Raw genomic sequence first — 13,089 nt, 5'->3', positions numbered from 1 at the left:
AAATTAAGGCACATACTGTTTTTCTTTATGAACAAAAACATTTGCAGAAGAAAGTACAAATAATGAGCATAAAACTGGGATCACACAAAAAATCAAAATTATTAAAATAAGGACAAAATAGTTTTCACACTCTAGGTGATAGGTGGTGAACCTTCTTACAAGTGTTTGTAAGGCTTAAGGGAGAGTATGGCACTTTAAGTAATGGTACCTGCACTTTAATATAATTATATATATTATTACAATATGCACAATATTATAACTGGAACATTGCTATGGGAGCCCACCTAGAACCAAACAAATTGGAAAGGATTCTATCCTAGCAGGGATTTGGTAGTTTTGGTGACACTTGAATTCAAGAATTATTGCACATGGACCAGTTACCTGGCGGTAAGTTGTTAAGGTGTGCACATAAGCGGCATATCTAGACAGCATTCATCAATTTTCTTTCACTATTAGTTGGAAGGTTTCTTCAGTTTTCTCTATTTCCTGAAGGCTCAGTCTTGTTCTCACTAAAATGAGGAGTTTATCTTGCAAACGCTTAAGCATGCATGTAACTTTATTCATGAGTAGTTCCATTGAGTTGTTAGCATTGTACACTACTCATATGAATATGGTTATGTATGTGGTTAAATGTTGGCAGGACTGGATCCTAAAATGATGAGTTTAGTCTAAATTTTACTTACCTCAAATTTCCCTTATGAGGATTAATGAATGTAAGGCACAATTTGAGGTCCCAGGAAGGCATATTAGAAGCACACATTATTCAAGTATTATTAGGGCATGGCTAATGCTCCATATTTACCTTGAATTGTTGTTTATACCGTTGGTGTAATATGAATTAAATCACTAGTGAAAAGCTGCAGGCTGAAGATACCATTAGAGAAAAACATCAAACAGTTTCAACTGGGGAAAGAACAAAATTGAAGTTGAAGATGTTAAAACAAATGTTTGGCGATTGGTGAGGAAATAGTCCCAGGTAGCAGTGAACTGAGTAATTTTCCCAGACTAATCCTTAGAATTCTTCCTCAAGATATGTTTTCTTTCTACAAAGCTTAAAAAAAGACACATAAGACCAGAGGCCCAAAATCTTTTATTTATCTGGCAAAACCAAATTATTATATTTGTGCCAATTAATATTGCAATTGTGGATACAAATGCTATTACTAGCACATTTCCTTTGTGTATATCAAAACACTGTGCAGGCAGGAATAGGGACAATAAATCGTATTACACAGATTTTTGCATGCAGGAAAGTTCTTGGTTTACACGTGCACTTGAACACCTAAATTTGGTCAAAACTCATTGTTTCATAGATGCAAGAAACATAAAAAAATTAACATATAGACCTACGTTTTCAGAATTGCTGCATGCATTGCCTATGACTGTGGATACAAATAGCCAGAATTACAATAATGCATATGCAAATTAGATACACAAATAAGCACATATATATTTGTGTGCACAGTATTCAGGATATCTGGGCTGTTTCTGGGGGTATAAAAGCTGTTACCCCTATAGCCCCCACACACTGTCTGAGGCTTTGTGTGTGTGTGTGTGTGTGTGAGAAAAATCAGTTAACCCAATAGCCCTGTGCACTCAGCCTGGGACTGAGTGTGTGTGTGTGTGTGTGTGTGTGTGCGTGCACGCACACGCGCGCAGGGAGGGTAAAAGCTATTATGCCAATAGTCTCCCTCCACCCACCCACACTACCTGGAATTGGAGGAGATGGTAAAAATGCTTACCCCGATAGACCCCCCCCACCTCTGAGGTTGGGGTAGTGGTTAAACAGAAATCTTACTGTTTGGTCATGGGATTTTGATAGGAACATGGGTAAGAACGCCATCTTTCTTTGACACAAGAGGCTGTTAGTGGGAAGGACATTTCCAGAGAGGCGCTGGATGACATTTTTTCACTTTCAGCCCAAGAAGTTGAATCTACATTTGAGAAGTAACCAAGTTCCTCTTATACAGTGCTAAGAGGGAGCTCACCTGTTGCCCAGTTCAGAAGAGCAATAATGTTAGCTTGGTTTCCTCTCATTGTTGTCACTAAAATTTCTCCTGACTGAGGCCAGACCAGTTTGCTTTCAGGAAAGCAGTGTGGCAGATATGAATTACTCCTGGGGCAAATCTGCACCACTGCGCAAGGCAGAATTTTGCAGAAATTAACGTGTGTGCAGAATTTCCTTTCCTTCACAGAAATGGGCTGCAGTGCTGCTAGCTGCCACTAGGGACCATTGGACTCTGCAGAGACCAGCTTACACATGGAAGACTGCCGGGGGGAGGGACAGCTATAGGGTTCCTGGCAGCTGCAGTTCCCATTACACCCTGAGGGAAGGAGAGGGTGGCGTGTAGGAAACTCAGTCTGTGCAGGCCTGGGATAGAGCATCAAGCTGTTTCTCCCTCTGGATCCCTGGGCTCGGAGGAGGGGGAGACACGCGTGTCTGGGCAAGGGGGAGCGGGGGCCTGCGGTTGGGCTCTGGTGGGGGGGGGGAGGAAGGCAGAGAAACAGGAACTGGGTTGTCATAGGGGTTTCTCTACTCCTGGGGAAATTTTTATGTCCCTATTGTTACAGACATACTTGATGACATGTATTTTGAAATAAATTACCAAAATAATTGAAACTGGTGTGATTATATAGTGTTATTTTGACAAATAAAATTTGCAGAATTTTAAAATATTGTGCACAGAATTTTTATTTTTTTGGCACAGAATGCCCCAGGAGTAATGCATGTAGGCAGACATGGCATGTACACCAAAACATACAATTCATTTCCTTTGGGGGTGGGGGTAATATTTTTTGCTTTATGTTGATTAGAATGTTCCCCAGGCCTTTAATTAACATCTTACAATCTTATCTAACTGCAGCTGCTGAGTGGGAAATGACATGCAGCTCTCCGAGATCGTGGAGATACTGCAGGAAGGGTGCAACAAAGAAACTGGGATTTAATATCAAATAGATTGTCCAATATCTACTGATACTTTTGGTTGATAAATATGAGATCAGAACCTAAAACTGACGCTAGAAACAGCCACAGAAGGATCTTCAAGAAATGGGGGCTGCTGGCTTGCCCATTTCCCCTGGTCCATGGCTTCTTTAGGCCAGTTTGTTATATAAACATAGCTTATCTTTGTAAGGATCGAGTTTTCTGCTAGGATCACCTTCTAGACACCCCCCACCCAGACTCAGGCAGTTGGGGGGGTATTGGGGTAACAGCCCCCCGTGTCAGGCAGCGTGTGGGTGAGGGGCTATTGGGGTAATAGGGTTTTCCTCCCAGTGTCGGGGGGGGCTATTGGGGTATCAGCTCGCCCCCACCCGAGGGAAAAGCGCTCCCCAGGGTATGGGCGGGATGGGAGTGGGGAGGGAGCGCGCAGTGCCCAGCTCCAGGGGGTTTACCAACCCCACAAAAACAGCACCTCTCTCTTTAAGAGAAGCGGGTGTCTGATTGGCTCTGGGGACTGCCAATCGGGGCGGCTATTGCATCATCCCTGCGGCAGGCCGGCCTCTGATTGGCTAGGACGCTGGGCCGAAGGAGAAGGGTTTCGCAATCGCCGCTCGCCTTCACTCACCAGTTTAAAGAAAGAGACTCGGGCCCAGCCCGCGCCCCCCTCCCTGATCGATACCGGTCTCGATCCCCGGGCCAGGTGAGGCGCGGGGCCGCCCCGCCGCGCGCACAGACCCCTCCTCCCGGCCCTGGTGAGGGGGAGCCGGCCAGGCGCGGTACCCCGGGGTGGGTGGGGGGTTACACCGGCCACAGGCCGAAGCGGCGCGGGAGGAAGCGGTGGCTGCTGTAGAGGAAGGGGGCGGGGGGGGCTATAGGAGAGTTGTGGGAGGTTACGGGGGTCTGGGGAGAGTTGGCGGGTGGGGGTGGGGTCTGCTGGAGATGTGGGGTGGGTATGTGGGGCGGGGTCTGTAGGGTCGGTATGGGGTGGAGGCGGGGTCGGTGTGGGGTGGGTACGTGGGGGGTCTCCATGGGGCGGGCGCTGTAGGGGTGGTACGGGTTGGCTGGGAGTTCTGGTCGGTGGGGGGGGTCTCCATGGGGCGGGCGCTGGAGGGGTGGCTGGGAGTTCTGGTCGGTGGGGGGGGGTCTCCATGTGTCGGGCTCGGTGGAGGTGGTACGGGGTGGCTGGGAGTTCTGGTCGGTGGGGGGGTCTCCATGGGGCGGGCGCTGGAGGGTGGCTGGGAGTTCTGGTCGGTGGGGGGGGGGGGGTCTCCATGGGGCGGGCTCGGTGGAGGTGGTACGGGGTGGCTGGGAGTTCTGGTCGGTGGGGGGGTCTCCATGGGGCGGGCGCTGGAGGGGTGGATGGGAGTTCTGGTCGGTGGGGGGGGGTCTCCATGGGGCGGGCTCGGTGGAGGTGGTACGGGGTGGCTGGGAGTTCTGGTCGGTGGGGGGGGTCTCCATGGGGCGGGCTCGGTGGAGGTGGTACGGGGTGGCTGGGAGTTCTGGTCGGTGGGGGGGGGGACTCCATGGGGCGGGCGCTGGAGGGGTGGCTGGGAGTTCTGGTCGGTGGGGGGGGGTCTCCATGGGGCGGGCGCGGCGGAGGTGGTACGGGGTGGCTGGGAGTTCTGGTCGGTGGGGGAGGTCTCCATGGGGCGGGCTCGGTGGAGGTGGTACGGGGTGGCTGGGAGTTCTGGTCGGTGGGGGGGGGGTCTCCATGGGGCGGGCGCTGGAGGGGTGGCTGGGAGTTCTGGTCGGTGGGGGGGGGTCTCCATGGGGCGGGCTCGGTGGAGGTGGTACGGGGTGGCTGGGAGTTCTGGTCGGTGGGGTGGGGGTCTCCATGGGGCGGGCTCTGTAGGGGGTCGTGGAGAGGTAGGCAGAGAAGGGCGAGTGAGGGGTGTGGGGGGCCGGGACTTTCCTCGGTGTTGCGCGTGGAGAGCGTATGATGCAATCTCCAGGCAACTCTCCTCCCCGCTGGGATGAAGTCATGCTTGGCACGGAGGAGGGAGCCCGGCTCTGCTCCCCGAGTCCCCCACCACACCTGCTTCCTGATGGGGGAGGGACAGACACACACACAGCGCCCATCTCCCTCCCAACCCCGTGGGGCAGCAGTAAGAGAAGGGTGGGGGGAGAGCGAGGGAAAGCCACAGACACACACCCTCATGCTAGGACAAGAGTAAATACCGGCATAGGGATCAACAGTAAGAGGATGATTGGGGCCTAGAGCACAAAGTCGAATATTTTCTCCAGAAAGTTTATTTGTTTGCAAAATTTATAGTTGCTGTACACAAGCTTTTATTGCACCTTTGGAAATGGAAGATCCAGTCACTCAAAGACATCACAAGGTGGGCTAGGAGCACAGCATGTTAATAAAAATATTTACTATCCATATTTATGCATAACTGGCTATATTAGCTACTATGTTAAGTGATTCCTTCAGCTTTCTTTTAATACCTTAGAGATCAAAATAGTTTCTGAATAAGAATATAATCCTCAGGGTTCAGAATGAAACCCTCCTTTCCTGTTGGGTACTGTACTAGTCTAACTTCCTGGCAGGAACCAGTGTTGTAAAACAGCACTATGCAGGTCAAAAGGGAAGTCAAAGATAACCTTAAAAACAAAAAAGCAATTTAAAAAAAGTATCTTATATGTGGGGGGAAAAAGGTACTTTTAAAATTCTATTATGTTTTTAAGGTTTTCATAGTTTAAAATGGTAGTAGAGACTTGGGAATTAAAGGTGAAGAGCGATGGTTTTGTCAAAACATTACAACTTTTTTTGTAGGGTTCCCAAAGGGGGAAACTGTATATAGCTATTTGAAAACGTATGTACTGCTGTATTTCAGCAAAATTACCTCCTTAAGATCCTGAGAATTCTGAGCTTCAGACTTCTGGTTTTTCTTCATCAACATCACAAGTAACATGGATAAAAGGGATGAAAATATGGTGTTAGAATAGGGTAGTTCTTTTGAGGGACACTTTTACAGGGGCATGAGTCATGTAGCTAGAAATTTAGATCATTGGAAGCTTTTTAAATGTTTTTGTAAGTTGAAAAAAATTTCAAAGTGTGTAAACTAAAGAGTAAATTTTTTTAAAAAGTCCCCTGTATTGTTTACAACTTGCATGTTGGGAACTTGAAAATGAAACTGACTGTAAATGAAAATGAAATTGACTATTGACTGAGCCAGAGGAAAATATTGAAAATTAAACTGAATTTTAATCTTATGAAGTTGTTGGTAAGTATGTACACACCTTCATTTGACATTGTCCTTTGTTTATGGTACGTGTGATGTCCTCCTCTTTGCCAAAAGAACCCAGGAAATCTGCAGTTCAGATTTTTCAAGATTTTAGGGAGCTAATAATGATCTTGAATTAAAATACGGAGCCTTTTAAAAATGGGTATACATTTTTCCTCTTTTGGACTCTTCACATTTTGAGTATTTTCATAAAATCTTTGTTGTTCCCAGACAAACCTTCATATCCCCACATAAATATTTTAAAAAATAACTTATTTGCATTGAATATACCTGACTTTGCTTTAGGTGTTCAATTCTGAAAGGTGTCAGGAAATGCCTTATCAAAATTCCTTAAAACTTTTAAATGCAAAATTATTCCATATTGGTTGGAACAACAATTAGACACAATTTAAAAAAAAATGGGTCAAAGATGAAGTATTAGACTTGTTTTAAAATTGGTTAACTATTAAAGTAATCAATATATTTTAAAACCAGAGGTGAAATTACTTTGCAAGTTTGAAACTTTGTGCCTTTCCCATAACTTCTGAGAATCAGACTAATTCCTGTATCTTGTCCTACACCACAAAACTGATAAGATGACAGCTCCTGTATGATTTTTATTTTATTATATTTAAGACATTTGAAGTACTTAATTACATTTCTTCATAATTAGATGTTGTCATTATATTTTTATTACACTGTTTTCTTATGACACACACACAAAGTTGAGCTATCGAGGAAAGCATGGAAGAGGAATATTTTCTTTTGATCTTTTTTGTGACAGCAGTTAGTGGGTAGTGGATTTAGGGCCCTGTTCTGAGCAGTATTGGTTCTGTGAGTTGAGAGTGCTTAGCACCTTGCAGGATTGAGCCTTTAACTGAGGTGTACAGGAAATGTAGGTTGGAGCTTTATTCTGTTGTCATTTATACACCATTATCGGGACTGAGTACAATCCTGCGGTTTTAGCTCAAGAACAGTCCCACTGAAGTCAGAAGGAAATTAGAAATACTCAGCACCTTTCAGGTTCAGTTACTATTTGGGTAGTATAAACAAGAGAGCTGATGTAAAATTATACACTAAAGGCATTCTACCTAGATGATCATAGTCAACTCTGTCTCACCTCTCAGAAAATAGGCAAGGAACAAAACTAATATATGAAGTGCTGAACAAGTGGTAAGAATTGTTACTCAAAAAATGAGCCAAATTAACATTTTGTTTGTTATCTCATAAAATCTAAACAGCCATAATAGAATCTTCCAAAACAGTATATATTGACTTATAAAGGGACATTCTTAAGGACTTTGAAAGGGTTAATGTATTACCCTCCACTATTTATAACAGTATCTTATAAGCTTAGGCGAAGGGAGGAATATTTGTTCTCTAGTGTGACAAATATAATTTACCCCTTTTCCTCTGCTTCTAAGAAAATTAATATGACTAGGATCATTGAAGTCAGATCTTTGTATTCTAGTTGAATGCTTATTGGGAGTTAGAAGAGTGAGCACCTGTTTTATTATTTTTTTAAAGTCTCATTCTTTATCTGATTTAAGTACCGTATATACTCATTCATAAGCTGAATATTTTTGGTAACAAAGTGACGCATCAAAGAGCGAGAGTCAGCTTATAAACGGGTCTACACCAAAATTTGATGATTTTAAACTTTATGGAATCATTGAATTGAATATATAATACATTGTCGTTTTGTTTACCTGGAGCATCTGCAAATGGCACCACTTCCTGCAGCTCCCATTGGCTGGAAACGGAAAACTGCGGCCACTGAGAGCTGAGGGGCTCCGTGCCTGTGAATGCTCCTGGTAAACAAAACGTCCCAACCCGCCAGCGGCTTACCCTGATGGGCCCGGGAGCCAAAGTTTTCCAACCCCGGAAATACAGGGTTGGCTTATGAAAGGGTCATACAGTTTTTGCTATTTTTACCTATCCATTTTGCGGGGTCGGCTTATAAACGAATGGGCTAATGAACGAGTATATACGGTAATTCATATTTAGAGCCTAAACTGTTTACAATCAGTACTTAATGTACTCCTTAGTATCACTGAGTGTAGTTGGATCCTCACAAACACCAAACAATCTCTTACACTTAAAGCAATATACACATTCACATACCCTGCTGGTAACTGGAAAAATGATTACAGTTTGCTAGGGGATTTGCTTAAACTGCAGGCATTTGCATTGTGGTCTCCACTGGATAATGTTCAGGGTTCTACTGAAATTGGGTGCTTACTAGCTGATGCCTGTGGACCTACAACAACGCTCACTGAGCTATTACTACATATCTACTACACAGTTGTTCAAATTGCTTATTAAAGAGTTATTTCCTGTGAAATCTCTGCTTGTAGAAAATGGTAGAGAGACAGCCTGGGAGATCAGAGTCCTCTGTTTCAGAATAGGTGCAGTACAGGCAGCAGCAGTGCAGACTTCCCAGCACTGCCAGCCAACAGTGCTGCACTCTGAACTGGACAGATCTTTTGGGACAAAACAGTTGGTTTGATAGTCTTCGCAGAGAAGTAAAGGGCTGCAAGGACAATTGGTGCCAACTAAGGTGGAGTTTTTTGTGATGTGGACATCTCTCTGGCAAGAGTTGCACTTAAACCACTAAACAGCCATCAGCTGGTGGTAACCTACGATTACTATCTGAAGTTGGAAGGTGCCACAGTCTAAGAACATTTAAAAAACCATTTGAATAGGGAGGAAAATTGGTCTTTTCCTCCTTCCCCCAAGCTAATGCTAAAATCACATTAAATACTTACAGTAGGAAAACAAAAACACATGAGATCTGGCAACATGAAGAGACTTGTCAAGGGTGGGGTGCTTGTTGGGCATGGGCTGTCTGGGTCCTACCTCCTCTTCAGAATCCTGAAAAGTACAAAAAGCAGTTTCTGAAATTTCTGTTACTAACATGTTATCTAACTAGACTTGCCCAAACATAGTTAATGAGGGTCTTGGAGTAATGTACCTGGGTGCTAGGATAGGCTATGTCCCAAACGAGCAACATGACAAAAGTTACATAAATTGACTGTAATTAGAAGGTTCACATGGGGTCTGTTTGAGAGAGATAAAATTCTGAGAGTGTTAGAGCTTCAGAATATTATTTGGGAAGGTAACTTAGGAGACCTGGGATACCTTAGGCATGTCATTTCCCTTTTCTGTGCTTCAGTTCCCCCACCTGTAAAATGGGGATAATAATACTGACATCCTTTTATAAAGTGCTTTGAGATCAATGGATGAGAAGTACCGTACAAGAGCTAAATATTATAATTATTATCCGAGTCAGTAAAAGACAGGAATTCTCAAATGACTCCTTCCTTTATATTGGTGTGAAGTTGCATGTCACCTTCATTTCCTTATGGGAAAATTGACATATATGAATTGCTAGTGACTGAATGAAGCCAGCTAAGAAAAAAACAGGGACCCCACAATAGGAATTGTCCTCCGTATACACTGACCATAACCCTGAAGATACACATTTGTCTTTGCTCTTGCAGCAGACATTAATAAGCTCAGTGTCTCGTTTACAACCATCTGTGTTGATCTGTTATCTGTGTGCAGGAGTCAGATAATCCATCTATTGTGCTATGCTCTAAACAATCAGGTCTTGTCAGTGCAGAGTCATTTTATGCAAATTAGGTATTTTCCCTTAATCCAACATGAAGCGAAATCAATCCTGTTTTTGACCTGTCAGTACTTGTGGGTCCCATCTGTTTTTTAAATATACAACTTGTGTTTGCAGGCTCAGTTGCCTCAGTTTGTCTGTGGTTGAGGTAGTTCTCTTAATGTGACTATCTGTCACAGCCTTCACATGGTATGTGTGCAGCTTGTACATTCCTGGTTTGCCTGGATTTCTCACGCATCGGCTATACATCCTGCCTCTTTGCTGGGTACAACTGATTGTGATACTTATCTCTTACTTGCTTTCACTTTTCATGTCCTGGGTTGTTTTATGAAGGGTCTAGAGGATACAGTAGAGAAATTTGCAACTTTTTGTGAATAGAGTTTTGATTTGGAAACAGTAGAATTCATACGTACATTTAAAAACAATGCTTGAAAATGTAGTGTAGTTGTAACCCTGTCCGCCCCAGGATATTGGAGAGACTAGATGAGTGAGGTGGTAAATTATGTGTGAGATTGTATATGCGGTGACTTACAGATTTTTCAGGCATCTGTGCTGGTCTGTCTAAAGTGGAAGTCAGAGAACAGGAAGTAGGACAGAATTTTCTTAATGGAACCATTTAATAAAAGAAGACAGTATCGATTAGGAAACCAGTACTTTAATACTGTCTAAGTTTCTGGTGACATCACAGTCTTCAAGCTCTGGCCTCACTGTACAGACTGTTACCTTAATGCTACTTGCATTTATTTGAATGCATAATCATTCAACTAAATGCAGCTGTGTATTTCAATGCACGATGCTCCAGTTACACACAGTGCATTGTTATAAAGTTGGTTTTCTTTTAGGCTAACTTTGCTCTGATTGAAGTTAATGGTGTATACACTTAAGCACCTTGTTAACTATTTGCAGAATCAGGGCCCTAAGTTATTGACAAGCTTGAAAGTTTTTTCATCTTTATTTATAGTAACTTGATTCATTGCTAAAAGACCATCTTACACATTTCTTATATATAAAAAAATCACTTTTGTTCTGAGGAGAAGCAGAGAAATTCTAGCTCAAAGGGTAATTTGTTTGGAAAGTTATAAAAGTGTCAGAAAATAGGGACTTTGGACCTTCTTGGCCATAACTACTATAAATACAATTATACCCTTCATGATGACAGTTTGTGATCAAGAATATATTGTAAGTATTTCTTTGCAGGGCTACTTAGTCTCCTTAAAAAGAACAATTAGCATGTTAAGCTAACACTTTCTCATTAATCATTTTGGCTGCTACTTCATTTTGTCACAGTATTGTGAACTGAAATGGGAACACTTTATATCGGAAAGCATACATTCAGACAGAACAAACATGAACCAACTTTGTAGTTTAGACACATAGAAAATATTTTTCATTTACCTTAAATGAAGTAGTTATTCCACTCTATTTAGCATTGTTAGGCCTTAATTGGGGCATCATAGCTTCAAAAAACCAAACCTAAGTGAAACAAGTTAAAAAGAGGGCAGATAAAAGGTTTGGAAAATACTGTAAGACTTATTCAGCCTAGAGAAAAGGAGATTAATTCGAAACTTGTCTACATGTATGTACAGGAAGGGGTAGTATAAAGAGGTCAAGGATCAACAATTACTGTTAGGTCAAGAGTCAGACTATTAATAGGTTTAAGCTGCAGCAGTGAAAATTCAGTCTGAAAATTAAGAGGAACTATATAATTGGAGGAAAAGTTAGACAGTAAAACGCGTTGCCAAGATTGGGGTTATGAAACTGGAGCTATTCAAGGGTGGCTAGACATCAGGGATGGTTTTGGAATAACTGAATTCATCCAAGCATAATATCGGGAGGTTGACTAGATGACCCACTAACAATCCCTTCCAACCCAAATGATTCAATGAGACTTCTGAAATAGCTCAATAATGGCAGTTTCTCTGTTTTCAGCATAATAAACTGTTACTACCAGATAGATGTGCCAGCAGTAGTGTACCAGCACTAATGCTAGTGAGGTATAAGATCATAGCTGAACATGGCATTTTAAATGTTTCACAGAATTTATTTTTCTGTTAGGTTCAACTTGCCCTTAATCCATGTGAAGATTTGCTGGCAACATATTATAGAAGTTATTAACAGTTTTTCACCATCTCTAACAAATCATATTGTGGTGTTAAAGGAGAGTCTGTCCAAATGAGCAAAACATCACAGCAGAACACCACTACAGAAGCAAACGGTATAAGTGTGATTCACACACAAGCACACACAAGTGGTTTGCAACAGGTTCCTCAGCTGGTGCCAGTTAGTCCTGGTGGTGGAGGCAAAGCCGTGGCTCCAAGCAAACAGGGCAAAAAGAATTCCTCTGTGGATAGAAACAGTGATGAATATCGCCAACGCAGAGAGCGCAACAACATGGCGGTGAAAAAGAGCCGGTTAAAAAGCAAGCAGAAAGCACAAGATACGCTGCAAAGGGTCAACCAGCTGAAAGAAGAAAATGAACGTTTGGAGGCAAAAATTAAGCTCTTGACAAAGGAGCTTAGTGTACTTAAAGACTTGTTTCTTGAGCATGCACACAATCTTGCAGACAATGTGCAACCTATTGGCACTGAAAACACCACCACAAACCCAGATAACACCGGACAGTAGACACAATCTTCAAACTTCATAACCTCGTGGACTGAACATTAGAGGTGCAGCCCTCTCTGCACTACTCATTCAGTACAGAGAAGGAATGCTGTTCTAACTTTTTAAAGATCATTTTGTGGGTATTTTTTCTCCTTTTAGGTTTAACACTGAAGATTTGATACAAATAAAATGTAAACTGTTTTGAGTATGTTTTAAAGTGTTCAATATTTTCTGCTCTGAAAGGTTTGGTTAAACAAGTAAAAATGATCTAAATGGACAAAACGAGGAGCCTAATGTCAGTGAATTGGATTTCTACAGCAATGTACATTCACCATCTTATATTTTGCATATTGTAAGGAGTACAGCTGGGAGGTTTTACTGCAATACTGATGGATAAATAGATGAAATATCTGTTCAGTACCCTTTAAAATGTATTTCTTAAGCAATCTTTTCTACATTGTGTATTACAAAACTTCAAAGGCCAGGGCAGAAATTTGTTTTCTAATTTGGTGGGCTACTTCAAATGTGTAGCACAAGCCCTATCCAAGATAATGTAGATCTCTCTTAGGGTACGTCTACACTACGGGATTATTCCGATTTTACATAAACCGGTTTAGTAAAACAGATTGTATAAAGTCGAGTGCACGCGGCCACACTAAGCACATTAATTTGGTGGTGTGCGTCCA

General features: G+C 42.7%; 1 protein-coding gene across 3 annotated transcripts; it reads left to right on the top strand.

Moving 5' to 3' along the window:
* The first annotated feature begins 3,516 nt into the window (after positions 1–3,516).
* LOC123354468 (CCAAT/enhancer-binding protein gamma) lies at positions 3,517–13,089 on the top strand. 3 transcript variants are annotated; one of them, XM_044996573.1, is made up of 3 exons: positions 3,517–3,641; positions 5,214–5,280; positions 11,855–13,089. In XM_044996573.1, the coding sequence occupies exon 3, from the start codon at positions 11,972–11,974 to the stop codon at positions 12,422–12,424; it is 453 nt and encodes a 150-aa protein (XP_044852508.1). In that variant the 5' UTR covers positions 3,517–3,641; positions 5,214–5,280; positions 11,855–11,971; the 3' UTR covers positions 12,425–13,089. The 3 variants fall into 3 exon arrangements, with proteins under 3 accessions (XP_044852508.1, XP_044852510.1, XP_044852509.1); XM_044996575.1 differs by lacking the exon at positions 5,214–5,280 and having other exon boundaries at positions 3,519–3,641; XM_044996574.1 differs by lacking the exon at positions 3,517–3,641 and having other exon boundaries at positions 4,842–5,280.

This window comes from Mauremys mutica, chromosome 21, assembly GCF_020497125.1.
Source record: "Mauremys mutica isolate MM-2020 ecotype Southern chromosome 21, ASM2049712v1, whole genome shotgun sequence".
NCBI classification, from domain to species: Eukaryota; Metazoa; Chordata; order Testudines; family Geoemydidae; genus Mauremys; species Mauremys mutica.
This window is presented reverse-complemented; position numbering and strand designations above follow the sequence as displayed.

Excerpts from the sequence above, each read along its gene's own strand:
- LOC123354468 (XM_044996573.1), top strand. The coding sequence starts at position 11,972 with ATGAGCAAAACATCACAGCAGAACACCACTACAGAAGCAAACGGTATA.